At 39.3% G+C, this 18053-nt stretch overlaps 1 protein-coding gene across 6 annotated transcripts in view; it reads left to right on the forward strand.

Moving 5' to 3' along the window:
• The window catches only part of DGKI (diacylglycerol kinase iota), a 303622-nt gene that overhangs the window by 232766 nt on the left and 52803 nt on the right, over nt 1-18053 (forward strand). For 5 of the 6 annotated variants that reach the window (XM_060776823.2, XM_067469251.1, XM_067469250.1 and 2 more), the window contains 6 exons: nt 240-319; nt 2327-2371; nt 12331-12400; nt 12985-13025; nt 16339-16466; nt 17666-17791. In XM_060776823.2, the coding sequence (XP_060632806.2) occupies nt 240-319; nt 2327-2371; nt 12331-12400; nt 12985-13025; nt 16339-16466; nt 17666-17791 (490 nt within the window). Of the gene's footprint in view, nt 1-239; nt 320-2326; nt 2372-12330; nt 12401-12984; nt 13026-16338; nt 16467-17665; nt 17846-18053 lie in introns of all 6 variants that reach the window. The other variant, XR_010910056.1, reaches the window with a different exon arrangement.

Consider the following 18053-nt stretch of genomic DNA (forward strand, 5'->3'; position numbering starts at 1 on the left):
CTTTCTGGGTGATTGCCAAATCAATTTTGATACCTTTATATGAATGACGGTGGGGCTATAAGCCTGTGTATCTGTACCTCGAATTAAGTCTTCCTGAACTCAATGTAACTCACATCTGAAGATACACATTATGTGCTGTTCAATGTCTCGAATTAACTGAAATTATCTAGGAATGTGAATCTTTTACTTTGTTTTATTTATTCTTAATTCAATGTATGTATTTTTTATTATTCCTGTAGCCATTCCTTTGGGAATTATAGTTGTCCGAGGAGACTGTGACTTGGAGACTTGCCGCATTTATGTTGATCGCCTGGAGGAGGTGAGTTGCTGCAAAAGATGTAGATTAAGCACACAGGAATGTCTTCACAGAGGAGACATATCGTTAGGGTTTATTTTTGGACATAATCAGTTTGGGTGTCTCTTTCCCCCCTGTGATCTCTGTGCTAACCTTATGTTGCTTGGTGCTATGGACATTATGCAGAAAGAGCACATATTTCAGAACTGCAGCCAAATGGTTAATTGGGGCTGGTTACAGCACGCAGTACAAATTCCCTTGTTGCAATAGATCCAATAGATGCCTTTTCTGGGCACAATTCAAAGTGCTGATTTTTTTAACTTATAAGATTATTTGAAGGATCATAACTTAATGTATGAGCCTATCAGAGCTGTAAGAACATCCAGAGAATGCCTTCCCTCTATCCTATCATCTTCTCGGGCTCATTTGGTGGGAACAAGAGCAAGTCTCTTTTGGCTGCTCTCAGATATTGGACAGGCCAAAATGGCTCTGTTTGTTCTTCTAGCAACCAAGCAAAACATTTTTGCACTGCCAAGATTTTACAAATTGATGAGGGTTTGGCATTTAATGGTGTACAGTGCTATTTTAATATTTTAAAGGGTTTGATTTTGTATAGAAGTTTTTTTTAGTGTGTTCTAATATTTTTAATACTTTATGTTTTAATTTATAAATTGTGTCATTTTAAAAAATCATATATTTATACTGTTATTTTACCATTTGTTTTTAGCTTGCTTAATTTTAAATACATTTTTAGCTGCTTTGAGTCCCATTGTTTTATAAATAAATGAAATAAATGATCTCATTGCTGTGTGACACCACCAGCTTCAAGCTGGAACTGGAGCAGGATGAAAATGCCCACATGGCTCTTAATCACCCTCAGGCCATTTTTGTGTCCCAGCATTGTTCATTTCAGAAATCAAACATTGCCTTTGTTTGCCAGGCTATTCTTTTAGAACCAGTAGGAAAATATTGGCTCACTTTTTTGATGACTTATGTCCCAGTCATCTCTGTCATGGAAATCCCAATATCAGTGGGCTGGCGATTCTGGTCTGGGTTTTAGACTAAACTTTAAAAGTCTTGTTAAAGATACTGAACCTAATTGGGGCTTAGACTTTAAAGGAGAGATCCTTTAAAGTTCAGACTAAAACCCAGAGATGATTAACTTCCCTTCTGGCATTGTAGCCATTAGCAACCCCTGCATCTATGTGCCCAGGCATGTAGCCGGGGGGGGGGGGGGGGGGGGGCTTCAGGGGCTTCAGCCCCCCCCCCCCGAAATTCTCATGGTGGTTCGCGAAAAGGCCTTACTGGTGCATTATTTAAACTGTTATGTTTATTCATATCATGATCTGATCACCATACTCAATATATCCCATATGCATGGGGGTATTGGGGTAACGATACAAAAGCTTTGCTAGGGTAGGCCCTCTTTCACTCAGACTCAGCCCCCCCCCCCCGAAACTCAGTCCCCCCCGAAACCCCCCCTGAAAAAAACAGCCCCCCCAAAACGAAATCCTGGCTACAAGCCTGTATGTGCCCCATAGTTCTTGCATGGAATTGACTGAAGCATACCTTCACTGCTGAGCTGCTGAACGTGCTGATCAAAAGGTCAGCAGTTCAAATCCACAGAGCAGGGTGAGCTCCTGCTGTTAGCTCCGGCATATGCCAACCTAGCAGTTTGAAAACATGCAAATGTAAGTAAATCACTAGATATGGCTCTGGCGGGATGGTAATGGCACTCAATGCAGTCATGCCAGCCACATGACCTTGGAGGCATCTATGGACAATGCTGGCTCTTTGGCTTAGAAATTGAGATGAGCACTACCACTAAGAGTCAGACACGACTAGACTTAATGTCAAGAGAAAAATCTTTACCATTACTTTTTTACCTTTGATATTTCTTTTTTTAAAAAGGTTGGTGCTAGATATAACAGCAGGAAAGTTTAGCATGGAGATGATTAATCATTGTTTGAAGTACTCATTGTTAACAGATTTTGGATTACTCATTGTTTCGGATGTACTTTTTCCCTACAGGATTTGCAGTCAGTCTCTTCAAATACGCAAAGAGTTCACTACCAGGTAAAGCATCTCTTGCCTCTTTCCCTTATAGGAGAGAAACATAGGAAGGTTTCTCATTATTTGTTTATGTGGCATTTCTTTTACTTAAAAGGAGACTCTAGCTTGACACAATTGGCTCAATAAACCTATGGATTTTTATGAAGGGATACCTTACTTATATATGTTCTTTCATATCTACCTTTCCCCCCAAATTAATAAAAAAAACCAATTTTTAAAATGAGCCAGTTACTCAAGGTTTGTGGTAAGCAATACCAATTCATTGCAAAGTTTAGCATTATAGCAATTTAGTAAATATTACTTAAACGGTCCCAAACCGTTCAGGGCTTTGTAGGTAAGAACCTGCACCTTAAATTCAAAGAATGGGAAGCATGGCTCTTAAAGGGATAAGAAACTGATATAATTATGTAATGAATTTTGGCATTGGTAACATCACTTGACTTTGGCAAAGTTTCTCATTAACTATACCCAAAAATCCACCCGAAAGGCCAACTCAAGACATGTCTTCCCTTAAAATGAGGTACAAAGCACCCAGATTAATTTGTTGCCCAGGACACCAAATCTAAAATGCTACTTTAATAATTTAAATTGTAAACTGTGTGTTTCTCTTTGTGAAATGCCAATTCTGCTGCCTATGGTGACCATTTTACTCGGCCTAGTGGTAGGGCTGGTGCTTGAAAGAGTGTAAGTAAGAAAAAAGACACTGTGTTGATGGAGAACTAAGCCTGTCTCTTCGTTTATGTGAGACAAAGATGATGCTGTAATCAGCATGAGTGCTGGGAGAAGACAAAGCTTCCTTAGATTCTGTTTTATATAGCATTTATAGTTCAGTGCACACAACCCCCTGTAGCACTTCCAGTCTGCATCAGCACTGTGGATGGCTGTTTCTGAACATTTGTCCTCCAGCATGCATTTTTAATCTCATCACATCTAATACATGAAGCTGCATTTTAAAATTTTGTTTCAGGAGTATTCTCTTGTTATCACTTTTATGTACATTCTGTATCTGCTCTCTACCATGTCAAACTCCTCCCCTCCCCATAAATAACATTTAAAGTTAGTCAGAAAAATTCTGATCAAATATAAAGCTGTTGTGGGCATTTCCTTTTTCAAACAGTTTCTTTTCATGACCCTATAGCCCGAAAAAGCCCACAAGAACTTAGTTTCTTTTCACTTTTCAGTGTGAATTTCTCATGGGGAATAAGAGTTCATATCAGGAATGTAAACTGAGATTGGTTAGCATCCTGTTTGCAACATCGGCATGTGTAAATTCTCATATGTCTCTTTTTATATGGGTCACAGGGCACAGGGGGCTATTCTTTTGCCCTTGGATTCCATCCCAATCCTCCCCAGCCTCTCAAATGAGTGTCAAAGGGGATATTGGGACAGGCAATTCAGACTATAAAGATACAGCTACTCTAGGTTCCTGGGAAGGGAGAAAAATGGGGAGGTACCATCCCTCTGTACATCCTCATTTCTTTGTCCTAAGCTAAATTCAGATGCTGTTTCATAATCTGAATTACCTCCCTTCTCTATCCTCTCTGTTGTCCATCAGTAAATGCAATGATGGTTTTGTCTAGGGACTGACAACTTCCAAGGAATTTGGAAGAATATAAATGTCTTGGATCAAGCTATGCTGCAATGTAGGATCTAGACCGTTGTGTCCAGGCTTTTAACAGGTTACTCTAAATGAGAATTCAAGAAATCAGCAGCCAACATGGTTACATTTGGGAGCTGTAGTTCAACATCCCAGGTATATCTGAAGTATACAGTTAGAGGTAATGCTAAGTATCTTGGTTTCAACCTGTGACTCTTCAGATTTATAGTTTGATGAAATATCTATAATTTTCTGCTTGACAGGTCTAGTATAATCCCATGACAGCATCTGCAAAATTACACCCATTTGACACTATTTTAATTGCCATAGTTCAATGCTATAGAATTCTTGGATTTGTAGCTTAGTGATATATTTAGCGTTCTCTGTTAGAGAACTCTGGTTCCACAATAAACTACAAACCACATAATTCTTTATACCATTGAGCCATGGTACTAAAATGATTTCAAAACTGTTATAATTGTGCAGTGTGGCTACACCCCTAGAACAGAGCAATGCAAACATTCATCAAACTCCAGATCCCAAGTTTCCATGGCCAGAGTTATGACAATTACAGTGGCATCAAGCTTGCATTATTGTGAAACTACACTTGGAACTGGCAATGTTTCTTATTTTCATATCTGTCTTCCCCTTGGATTGTCAGCTTTTTCAGTTGTTGCCGCTGTATTTTAGTTAATTACCCAAACACTTCTGTAACTAAGCCTAATTGAAGACTTTCACATCCCATCCATACTTTATGGTGTTTCATTTTGTGTGAAACTCCTATTTTGTGTGTTATTGGTTCTCTTACATTGCTTGCATACTTATATATTCTTCAAGTGTCTTTCCCCAAAAAATATCTTGCTGAGTTTAATTTGCCCCCCCCCCCCATCCCAGTGACATTGCCTTGTGACCAATTTAGTATAAATAATTGAACAGAAGAAAAGAGTAGACTGGTGACAGCATCCTTGCCATTTAGTAAATAGAATCATCTTCATGCCTCACTAACAAGGTGTCTGGGGCACTTTTGCACTTTATAAACAAAGCACATTTCTCTCTTGGGTTTCCCTGGAATTTGGAAGAGAAGGAGTCAGCAGAAAGCATTTCTGTGAACCCAGCTGCAAATGAGAGCCTTGTTTGCAGATGTCATTGTTTGCGGCTTTCTTTTTTAAAAGTATAGTCGCTCTAACACATAGAAATTTATTCTCATGCTAGATCTGCTTCTCTATGTTTCAGCTGCAGTGTTGTACTTCCTGAACAAGATACACAGGGAAAACAAACATATTCTTACTTCAAGTAGTGGCTCGCCAGTGTCAGTTTACCCTCTCTAGGCTTACAAGTCATATTTATTTAATCCATCTTGTTATACCACCTCCATCGAAGTTGTTGTTGCTTGTAACATTTTTATCCTGCTTTTTCTCCAAGGATCTCAAAGAAATATTCATGAGCCTCCATCCTATTTTTATTCTATGAATAGGTTTTTGAGATAGGCTAGGCTACAAGTGGCCTAAAACCACCAAGTGAGCTTCATAACCTAGGACTTCAGCCTTCTTTGCCAAAGACTGCTAGTGTCTCACCAAACACTCACCAACAACATCAAACAACCCACTGCCAGTGGTGCAGTGGGTTAAACCCTTGTGCCGGCAGGACTGAAGACCGACAGGTTGCAGGTTCGAATCCAGGGAGAGTGTGGATGAGCTCCCTCTGTCAGCTCCAGCTTCCCACGTGGGGACATGAGAAAAGCCTCACACAAGATTGATAAAACATCAAAACATCCAGGCATTCCCTGGGCAGACAGCAAATTTTCTCACACCAGAAGCAACATGTAGTTTCTCTAATCGCTCCTGACATGAAAAAAACCAACCAACCAAACAATTCCCATTATTCCATAGCATTTAGCCATGACAGCTAATGCAGTGTCAAATTGCATTAATTCTACAGTATAGATCCACCCGCTCTGAGCCTGTATCTCTCCAGTCCTATCCCAACCATAATGGCTACATTCTGGTTTCTTTTACCAAAAGCAGTATTTTCAAACATTTAACTTTTTTGGTTGCCTGAGTGCCAACTGCATTCCATTCTCCAATTCAGTTGAAAGATTGAAAAATACCCGAAGAGGCTGGATTTATTGCAGAATAAATCAGTTTGGTTTCTTGGATTTTCAGGCTTTGAGGTTTTCTTTAGGAGAGTCTGATGTCCCAGATTCCTATACCATGTGGCACATTGTCTAATGATTCTATCATAGGTTATTGTCTAATGCTTCTATCATAGATCCATATAAGTAGCACATTGTGCTACTTAGATGGATGAAAAGTTCATATTTGCCTTTAGATTAAAGGAGAAATCCACTTTAATCACGGTCTGGGATACTTGATCTTTTGAATTGCAACTTCTAGAATCCTTCAGTAATTTTGATTATTTCCTTGAGGGATTCTGCTTTGTGTCTTTTGATTGTGCTTTTCCTTCATGGCACGGGGTTAGACTAGATGGCCCATGTAGTCTCTTCCAACTGTATTATTCTATGATTCTGGGAGTCACATTTATATAAATATAGAATAAAAGAATTGTGGAGTTGGAAGAGCAGTGAAGTTGTTAACTGTAGTTTTAATTGTATATTTATTGTATTGTATAATTTTTATGCTTCATGACACTGAAGATTTGATTTTTATGCTATGCATTTGTCTTGTTTTTAATTTGCATTGTGTCATGTTGCTATTAGCCACTTTCTTATATGGGGAGAAAGGTAGAATAGAAACAAATTTAAAGTAAAAGTAAAGAGACCATAAGGGCCATCCAGTTCACCACCAGTCTGCCATGCAAGAATATACAACCAAAGCACTCCTGAAGATTGCCATCCAGAATCTGTTCAGAAATCTCCAGAGAACAAGTCTTCACCACACTATGGTTGAACAGGTCATGTTTCTATGTTCTGATGTCTATAGTGATTGTGGCGGTATTTAGGCTTTGCAATTCAACTGGAGGACAATCTGTTTTTGGTATCTGAATTTCAATAGGTACCCACATCCTCCTGAAAATTGACTAATGGAAAAACTATTTTCTGCTTGCCAGCTGAAAAATCTGGGAAGATCCAGCCCATTAGCAGGAATGGGGAACCTATGAGGCTCACCTTTCCATTCCTGGGATCCTTTCCTTTGTTCCTTACAAGGGAGTCTGGGTTTGAAAAATGGGCTTAAGGAAGCACTCCTCCTGAGACCCTTTTCTGCCTTCCTTTCAAGGGAGTCTGGGTTTGAGCAATGGGGTTAAAGAAGCAGTGTGTAAGACATGTCATGATATTGTTCCAATCTGATTGGACCAACAGGCTGGGCTCACAGGGAAACGCTGTGTGAATAGCATGAGGTAGCCTCTCCATGTGCCACATGGTGCTAAATAGGGGAGGAGCAGCTGTGATCAGCTATGTGTGGCCCTGTTATGGATGAAAAAAACCATGATGGCTGAGCCCTTACTATTATGTCCATCCAAACAAGCCGGATTGGCTGAAGAGAACTAACTAAACCGAATCCATGCACAAACCTAGTAGTGAGGATCATGATATGAAAGAGGCAACAATATGTTGCAGTGGGAGTGCTCCTCTTCAGTGTCATGCTGTCTACTACATTTTATCTCATGATTGTTTTTGAGATTAGCTACAAGCACTCATCATTGTGTGACTTCAGAGTGTGTTGAGCCATCACTGGGAATAGAGAAATCTATTTTGATGAAGTAGATTTCCCTTCATATTTCTCTTCCGAAACATTTTGTACTTTTACAAATTGGATTTGTTCAAGTGTGCTGATAACTCCTCCTTGTTTCTCCATAGCCTCCTTCTGGATATTGCTACTCATTAGAGTTATTTGCCATAGAAATGAGAATAACGAGAATAATGTACTTGAGCGTTTGCAAATAAAGACATCTAAATCCCTTACATTCAAATGATGTAAGCCTTTAGGGACAGTATTTAGGAATAAACAGATAGCATAATAATATTTCTGAGGTGCTATTCTTTGCCTGATTTTTATTCACAATGTGGTAAAAACCTCTTAGAACTTCTCTCCAAGTATGGCCATTTGCTAATGCTGTTGGAGGATTCTGGCAGTTTTAATTCAAAAAACATTTTCTCTGATTGTAGTGTAGATGGTGGATTCAGGACTGTTTGACTGAAATTAATACGTAAATGTTTATTTTTGAAACAACCATATATTTGAATCTCATGGTTGTTTGCATGAAAAGATTATCAGAAGCATAATTTTCTTTCATTATCCATGAGGGAAGAATAAATTATTCTTTTGATATTAATGACTAGGATGAAGGTTTAGAGGTCATGCTGATCAAAGTTTGCAGATGACACCAAATTAGGAGGGATAGCTAATACTTCAGAGGACAGGATGAGAATTCAAAAATACCTTAACATATTAGAGAGCTGGGCCAAAAATAACAAAATGAATTCCAACAATGACAAATGTAAGTACTACACTTAGGCAGAAAACAATGAAACAAACAGATACAGGATGTTCAATAACAGTCCATGTGAAAAAGATCTTGGAGACTCAGTGGACAACAAGCTGAACATGAGCCAAACAATGTGATGTGGCAGCTAAAAAAGCCAATGGGATTTTGAGCTGCATCAAAAGGAGTACTGTGCTTAGATGGAGGGAAGTCATGGCGCCCCTCTATTTTGCTTTGGTTAGACCTCACTAGGAATTCTGTGTCCAGTTCTGGACACCACAATTTAAAAGAGATATCAACAAGCTGGAACTTGTCATGAGGGGGGCAACTAAAATGATCACAGGTCTGGAGGTTGTGCCCTATGTGGAGTGTCTTAAAGAATGGGATATGTTTATCCTGCAGAAGAGAAGGTCCAGAGGAGACATGATAGCCGTGTACAAATATGTGAAAGGATATTTTTTCTGCTATCCTGGAGACTAGGACTTGAAGTAATGGGTTCAAACTACAGGAAAGGTGATTCCATCTGAACATTAGGAGGAACTTCTGGACCATATGAGCTGTTCAACAGTGGAACTCTACCTTGGAATGTGGTGGAAGGTCCTTTCTTGGAAACTTTTAAGCAGAGGCCGGATGGCCATCTGTCGGTGATACTTTGATTGTGCTTTCCTAAATGGCAGGGGGTTGGACTAGATGGCCCATGTGGTCTCTTTCAACTCTATTATTCTGTGATTCTATGATTTTGTGATATCTTTTTCACAAAAAACAACCATGAGATTCAAATATTAGAATTTGAATGTATGGTTTAGGTCAAGTCCAGAGAGAGGCAGCTCGTAAGAAGAAACTGAGTTTTTCACATAGAAAAATTGTGTACAAAATTAATGACTATCAACCTGCTCAAGAGAAATTAGAGGTGGATTAAAACCTAATTAATTCTTTTAAAAATGCCAAAATATGCCTAGGGAGGCAGTGCAGAGCACTGCCTTGCTATATACACAGCAAACCTGCCTGAGCCAGGAACATAGTAGTTTTTGCAGTTTGCCACAATCCAGATGGTGTTTGCTCTTCAGTTGCATATTTTTGGCCATAGCACAATTCATTGCCCACTTTATGGCTAGCTGAGTCAGTGTCTCTAGTGGGCAGTATTAGTTGCTGTTCATTTTTAAAAAACAAAATTCTAGATAAAACCACTGCTCTACTTTTTGTAATCTTTCTCGCTCATTATTCTACATACATAAAATGCATGTATTCTACAGTTTGCTATTAAAAACCAACAATTTTGATTAATTTTGAGTATCTCTAATGAAGTCATTGAAGCAATTTGAGAGGTATTGACATCAGTAACCAATTCAGTATGTGTTGTTTTGTCTTTTGTGTAGTTTTCTCATGTGGTTTAATAATACTTCTCAGCCCATGGATGGGAAACATTGTGTCCTCCCAATATTTTAAACTACAGTTTGTATAATCTCACAGTTAAGGCCACTTATAATATGGAAGATTTGGAATCGCTCATCAATTCAGAGAGAAGCACAATTTGCATTTCCCCTAAATGACAGTAGCACTTGCACAGAATAATGAAAATTTGCCTGGCATTGGGACAAACTGTGCTTTGCAGTTGGGGAGATAGAAGAATGGTAATCCATCACCACATAGCATGTCTGATAGATGTTTAATCTGGCATAAAGTATGTGGAAATCAGTGAAAATGAATGGAGGAAGCTAACAAATGCTTGGCTTGCTCAGTGATTTTGTTTTGCACTAAGGGAGGTTTTTTCATTTGATACTAGGAGACAAAATACATGCCCATCACTCATGGTTGAAGATGTGGAATGTTTTCACTGAAACCTTTTTCCCTTTGAGGTTATGTGATATGGGGACATGAGGTATCTCCATTGATCATGAGGTTGCTTTATACTGATTATACTATTGGTTGAGCAAACTCAGTACTATTTAGTCCAAGAAATATAATAGAATCATGGAGTTGGAAAAGACCTCATGGCCATCCAGTCCAACCCCCTGGCAAGAAGCAGGAAAACAGGATGACTGCAGATGATCTGGGAGTGCCAATCTCCCACACTTTGTTAGCCACCACACCCCTGTTTTTGAAACAGAAAATTAACAGAAGCCTAGTTGTGAAAATCAGGGGGTTTTTTTCAAAAGGAGGTGTATGCACCTAAATAGCAAGGCTTGTGGAGGCTCTGATGCTGTGTGCATCAAAGCCTCCACAATGGGCCACATAATCTCCATTTGTGGGTTTACAGTTGATCACAGTGATATTCTAAAATTTCAGAGAAGTTTTCCCATCCCTTTGGTAATATGCCAACAGACTGAAACGTGGCCATCTCTGCATAAGAAGCTAAGGGGCCTGCTATCCAACTCTGGTTAATAGTTCATTACTGTTTGACCCATGTAGCTAGTGCACACATATACCTTCTAGTACTTGCTACAGCAAAATGTTTGAGGTGTTTGAGGACCGGGACATCCGTAGGGAGACCAAGGTGCTTGTCTATAAAGCTATTGTCCTCCCAACCCTGCTATATGCCTGTGAGTCGTGGACTGTCTACAGACGTCACATGCAACTCCTGGAACGATTCCATCAGCGCTGCCTCCAGAAAATCCTGCAAATCTCCTGGGAAGACAAGCGGACAAACGTCAGTGTGCTGGAAGAAGCAAAGACCACCAGCATTGAAGCGATGGTCCTCCAACATAAACTCCGCTGGGCCGGCCACGTTGTCCGGATGCCTGACCACCGTCTCCCAAAGCAGTTGCTCTACTCCAAACTTAAGAACGGAAAACGAAACGTTGGTGGACAGGAAAAGAGATTTAAAGATGGGCTCAAAGCCAACCTTAAAAACTCTGGCATAGACACTGAGAACTGGGAAGCCCTGGCCCTTGAGCGCTCCAGCTGGAGGTCAGCTGTGACCAGCAGTGCTGCAGAATTTGAGGAGGCACGAGTGGAGGGTGAAAGAGAGAAACGTGCCAGGAGGAAGGCGCGTCAAGCCAACCCCGACCGGGACCGCCTTCCACCTGGAAACCAATGCCCTCACTGCGGAAGAAGATGCAGAGCAAGAATAGGGCTCCACAGCCACATATGGACCCACAGGGAAATCCATAATGGAAGACCATCTTACTCGTCCAACGAGGGATCGCCTAAGTAAGTAAGTAAGTAAGTACAGCAAAATGCCTTGGACTAGCCTATGACTTTATTGTAAGATACCTCCAGGTAATTGGAATGGTATCTTACAATATCTGTGATATACTATGGCTGTTTATTTAAACTTGGCACTAGGCTTCAATAGCTCTTAGGCAGTCCACGAGTTAATACTGTTCTCTTACCATTTTTTGAGATGGAAAAAGAAATTATTCTGAAATATGGAGTTATTTGATATTATCTGCAATTCTACACAAATACTGCTGAATTATGCATCAGCATTACCGCATTGTGGGAATACATTCAGATACAGAAATGCTGTTCTGTGCCTAAGATGCATAGTTGGGCATTAGAGAGATAAGCGAGAAGAGAGCTAACATGATAGTTGTTCCTCTGGGTATGAACTGAGTGAAACCAATATGCAGGGCAAGGGAACATAAGTAAATAGGCTACTTTTCATTCTAAACACTATATTTAATGAACTAATCTGCTGAACATGTACCTGGTGCCACCTCTCTCCTTCTGAGTGGCCTGTGATAGCTCCTGAATACCCACTTCCCACTGTAAACATGTTTTAAATACACATAATTTCTATATTGTTCCTTCCTTCTGATGTTTCTCCACTTTTTTACTTGAGAATTCAAGGGCTTTGTAGCCTTTTATTTACTCTCTATAAGATGCCATTTACCTTGATAGCAGAGTATGCATTGTAACATCAGTTCTGACAACTTTTAAATTGTCTCTTCCCTGTCCTATTTTCTTCTCCTGTCCCATTCAGGACCAGGAAAGCACTTTCCCAAGAGTATCTTCGGTCCAAAGACTTTCCCCTAGATGGTGCTTCCTAGATGGTAAGTGTAAATGGTGGCAAAAAGACACAATCCTGTGCATGCTTACTCAAGAACAAGTCTGATTTCAGTAGAGGGCTTGACTTGGATACAAATATTCCTTATACACAGAATGTTGTGTTTTCTGAAAAACACTTGTTCTAAAAAACCATTAAAAAATCCCAAATGCAGAGAATTTTAAAAGAAATTCTCATGATTTTGCCCTTTGGTTAAAATGTAATAGGTAAGTTTGATTTCAGAAGAGAAAGAGTAGAATCCAGTAGCCAATTCTTAGTATGTTTGGAAAGGGATGGTGAACATTTGGAATCCAACCCTGGAGGCCAGGATTCATATTATGGAAATCAACAGCATACCCTTCAAATCTCACTCTCTTGGCCTCAGAAGAAGGTGAAGGTTTAATCTCCCTGAACAAGTTTTGTCAAGAAGGTGCCCTAAGAAGGTCATCCCCATGTGTCAGAAAAAAAACTTTGAAGCACACAGCAAAAACAAAATTGTTGTTATTAGCTTTATAGCTTAACATGGATAAGGAAAATATAGCAATTTTTCAGATTTTGTCTTCAATTACATTTTTTCTTCTTTACTTTCAGCAACTTCTGCTGATCGCTTTTACCGCATCGACAGATCTCAGGTATTATATTTTTGTTGCTTTTCTTTTGGAACCGTTATAGTAAGAGTGAGAATTGTGTTGTCCATGGGTCATATCTGTTCCTTCCAGGGTCTCCAAAGGACTGCATTCTTTGGGGTATGTAGTTTGGCAAGGCACTAGAGCTCGCTGGATGAGAATTCCACATAGTGTTCTGTAAACCACAAACCCCAGCATTCTGTAGAATGGATCCATGGTGGTTGAAGGAGTAATAGTGCTATAACTGTGTAGTGTAATGGTCACAAAGCACCCAATTTGAAAGAAAGAGTTAGCTGAAAAATTATTTGAAAATGTGATCAGAAGGTCACTCTCAGTCATAGATACGGCGTTGGTACAGTCCATTCAAGACCACGAAGAGAAGAAAAATAACCCACCAGTTTCAAGCATATTATCATGGGGTGCTCCCCTCCCCCGTCTGATGATATGAATTGTGCAAGATTAGGTCCATCAATGTATTTGACAATTTAAGAACAATCACAAGGTTTAAGCTATTTGCTATTTTATCAGTTTATGTTCTGCTCACTGTAGCTTCATACAAGTGGAGCTGATGATGTCCATCATCCTGCCTATCTCTTAGCTTTTCTGTGATGCCTCATGAAGTGCTGAATTACCACTATAGTGTGCAGTACATGCAGGTCAAGTCTCAATTTGAAAAGACTTCAGGACTTTGAAATTCAGAGGATAAAACCACACAAGATATTTAAAATACATTATGCAGTTTAAGGTGACCCCCTTTTTGCTCAAAAGTACAGATGTGGATATGATCCAGATTTGGAGCAATGTGAGTGGAGCAGGTTGACCGCCCTCCATATATTTCGTAGTCTAAAAATCCCTCTCTAACCTGAATAAGGTATGAAAAGAAAATTTCTATTGACAGTGATGTATTATTTCTCTCTCTCTTCTGATTAAAAACAGATGAGGAGAACTTTTAAACTTCTCCATCTCCCCACTTTGGGTCCAAGCATGTGTGCTTAGTCTTGACTAAAAATAAAAATACTCTAAAATCCAGAATATTAATTTAATATTGTGTGTAATTAGATTACAATGTGAGCCCATTATTAAGTACAAAAACCTCAAATAAAAACATATCAAAATCCAAGGCATTTTCTCCATTCTAAGCATGATTTTAATTTGATCAGTAGAGTATAATTTTTCTTTAAAAAAACCTCTAAATTGGCACAAGAGAACCATAGTCAGTCAACAGATAGACTCTGCCCTTCTGGCTTAAGCAAGTTTGAAGTCTAATAGCACAACTTCTTGCTCCTTTTTAGCTTATCTCCTTGTGCCTAGGACTGCTGCATTTTTTAGAAAAGGAAAATCTCAGAGTTTATCTTCTCTGGCTGTTTACTGTCCTCCTAAAACCCTAATCCTCTGTGCATGAGATAAGATAACTCTGGAAATTATGATAATACTACAAGACTGTAGAAAATATCCACCAAGCTTTAAAAGTACATCAAACTGAAGGGATAACAACATTTGTAAAAAAAATGGAGTAGTTTTTGTTTGTTGGATGCTTATAGAAAGTTTTGCAAACATAGAATGCGTTTGGTTTGGTTTTTATTGTTGTTGTTGTTCAAATCTAATGTAGGGCTATGCAGTTACAATGTACTGCATAAGTGTATGTTTAAACATTTGTGGGAATGTTAAGAAAAGCCTGCTGTATTAGGTCAACAGTCATCCAGTCAAACCTCCAGCATGTATTTTTCAACCTATTTTCAACTTCATCTTATGCACATATGCTTGGAAGTAAGACTCATTGAATACAGTGTGCAAGGAAGCATTGCAGCATTGTGAGATATTTTTTTTTAGAAACCTCTTATTCTCACAATGACTTTGTGGTTGCCCATCTCATTTTACAGATGGCAACTAAGCCAAAGAGTCTAAGCTATCCTAGTGAAAGATTATCTCTAATGTTCTTGTCCCAACACGTTATTCAACGGATTCATTAATTTCCCAACAAAACCACCCAGCTCATAATAGTGATCCATTATCACACACAAGGTCCAGTTTCTGCTAAGTGCTGGAGAAAACCAAACAATGTCTATGGTCTTCCCTAAAATTGACTCATTTGTGTGATGTTTCAGCACCTATGCATGGTTATATAGAATATAGAATCATTGTATTGTCATTGTAATTGTGCAATGAAATTGAATGCCTTCCCCAACACATTGTATAGATAGAGTTACAAAGCAAAACACCCATCCTTCTACATTCTAATGACTATTGCACACTCCTAATGCCATATAAGTGTGAAACCATAGAGTTCAAAACAGTCACAGCTCTGGGATAAAAGCTATATCTCAGCCTATTTGTCCTTGTTTTTATTATCCTATACTGTCTGCAAGATGAAAAAAGAACAGAGTGAGATGGACCCTTAAGAATATTCCATCTCACTCTCAATAGTCTTTTTTGTTATCTATGAACAAGGAGTAGGCAAAGGCTAGATTTTTAATTGTTTTCTGTCACATTGATAATGGCTCACATTTTTTCTGCCCAGATTTGAAAAACTGCTGTAAATCTACAGCAGCTTTTCAAAACAGGTTCCTTCCAGATGTATCAGACTGGAATATGTATAATTCTTGGTCCTGGGACATAATGCGAATGGTGTTCTAATACATTTGGTAAGCACCAGGTTTGAAAAATTTATTTAGCACGTTGGGTCTCAAAACAGTCCATTGTTACTGAACCATCTCCTAGAACCGTGATGGTGAACCTATGACATGCGTCAGCACTGACACGCATGGCTATTTTTGATGACACGCGGCCACATGCGGCCGCATACAGAGAAGTACACCTTATAAGAGCCAATCTAATTCCATCCTTAAATTTGTAAAAGGCTCTACAAATTTAACATCTGCACGTTTGAGCATTGTTCACTCCATAACTCAGCATGGAATATGCATTTTTCTTATTTAAACTATAAATATTGCAAAATTATGTTTTTTTTCCTCGAAGTTGACACCCCACCCAAGTTATGCTCAGGTTTTTGGCAAATTTTGACACACCAAGCTCAAAAGGTTGCCCATCACTGTCCTAGAAGATCTAGTCGGCATAGTCAATGACTAGGGATTTTGGGACCTGAAGTCGAACAATGTCTGAAGATTATCTGATTGAAAACTGCTATTCATATGACTGAGTTTGATCCCTAAGCCTGCAATTTTAGAAGCAATGATCTGAGAATAAGGGTCAGGAATGGACATGCACAGTATAATTCTTTTGATGGCAATGACTTATGACTGCTTATTTTCACATCTGATGATTGGTTTTATTTTTCCTTGTCACTTTCATGTTGCTGCAGGAACATTTGCACTTTGTGACGGAAATTTCGCAGGACGAGATTTTTATCCTGGACCCAGAGCTGGTGGCAACTCAACCAGCAGGGACACCGCCAGGAATGCCTGATCTAGTAGTAGAGCAGGCCTCTGGGTAATGACTCTCTTCTCAAGGCTGAGATTTGCAATGTTAAAATTCTGCAGTAACTGGCACAATGTCATCCCCACCCTCTCATTCATTGGGATTGCTCTAAATGGCAGGTGAATATGAAGAGCAAAGCAAAACCATGGTCACACAAATGTAATCATGCATACATTTTCTAATTTCTAATTTCTACTTGCATATTTTCTAATTTCTCTAAAGCTGAGGAGTGGGGAAATATAGCCTGTGGCCTCCACAAGCATACCCCCCACAGTTTTTTTTTAAAGCTGTACCTATCAACCATCCCCATGCTATTCTCCAAGCAAAAAAAGAGGGACAAAATTATTTCTAGTGACTTGCAGTCCTTAAACAATGACAATTCAAGACTTAGTTTCCAAGGTTCTATGTTCAAAACCCCTGACAAAAAAGGTTTATAACTGGTTAGCTGTGGCAGAGATGGTGTCCTTTAAGACAGCATTCGTCCAACCTCGTGGCTTCTAAATTTATTTATTTAAAACATTTATATTCCGCCCTTCTCACCCCGAAGGGGACTCAGGGCGGAGCACAGCATATACATGGCACACATTCAATGCCGGGACACAAATCCACATACAATACATAAACACTAAAAAACATTTATCAAAATATTAAAATACGATTCAAAACCATCCCAGTCAGCCACATCAAATCTAATATTTTGGCCTAGTCATCTTTCCTATTGCCACTTTATTGCCCTGGTTGTGCTGGTTTGCTAGAAAAAAAAACCCATCCAGCACACCTAAGGCAAGTTTTCTTACATGACATCCATGGAGTAGCAAAAAGTAATCCAGGGGCCATTTCACATGACACAGTTTCAATGGTATTGTTTCACTTTGCATGCCTTGGAAACATCATATGGAATTCTGTTGTTTGCAGTTCAGGAAAGAAGATTTAGAATTCTCAATCAAAGAACTATATCATCTTCCTGCTTTACAAATTCCTGGATTCCTTAGGATGCATCCGTGACTATTAGTGAAATTATAGCAGCGTCATTGTGCTACATGTATGAAAGGCCCAAGAACTGGTGTCAGAAACAGAAGTAGCATATGAACACAAGACTCTTGTTCTCATGCAACTCCTAACACATGGAATAAAGGGTTAATCAGGTGCACATAATAGCAAGACATCTCCTGGAATTAATGGTGTTTCTCTTATGAAAATCTTTTCCTTAGAATATCAGATCGATGGAACCCTGCGGTTCGAAAGCGCATGTTGAGTGACAGTGGTCTAGGGAAGATATCCCCACACTACGAGGTACCTGAAAAACAAAAGGAGGCCAGCCAGACGCACATGCTGCAGTAAGACCCCTCTGCATTTCTCTGCTTGATCCTGCATTGCTACCATCACCAAAGGCAATTTTACCTGCTCTTTTATAATGCATTTTTGATTCACTGTTCTGGTCTATTACATTTTCTGCTTTCCCTCACCACCTTTTTTGATCTATCTTGTATTTTTTGTGTCTTGTAGAGATCTCTTTAAAATGTTTAGTAATCCAGTCCATGCTAAGTCATCGCTGAGCCTGGAACCCCAGGTCTCGGCAGTAGCTGGGAGAGCTTTTGC

The sequence above is a fragment of the Anolis sagrei genome, chromosome 5, assembly GCF_037176765.1.
Source record: "Anolis sagrei isolate rAnoSag1 chromosome 5, rAnoSag1.mat, whole genome shotgun sequence".
NCBI lineage: Eukaryota > Metazoa > Chordata > Lepidosauria > Squamata > Dactyloidae > Anolis > Anolis sagrei.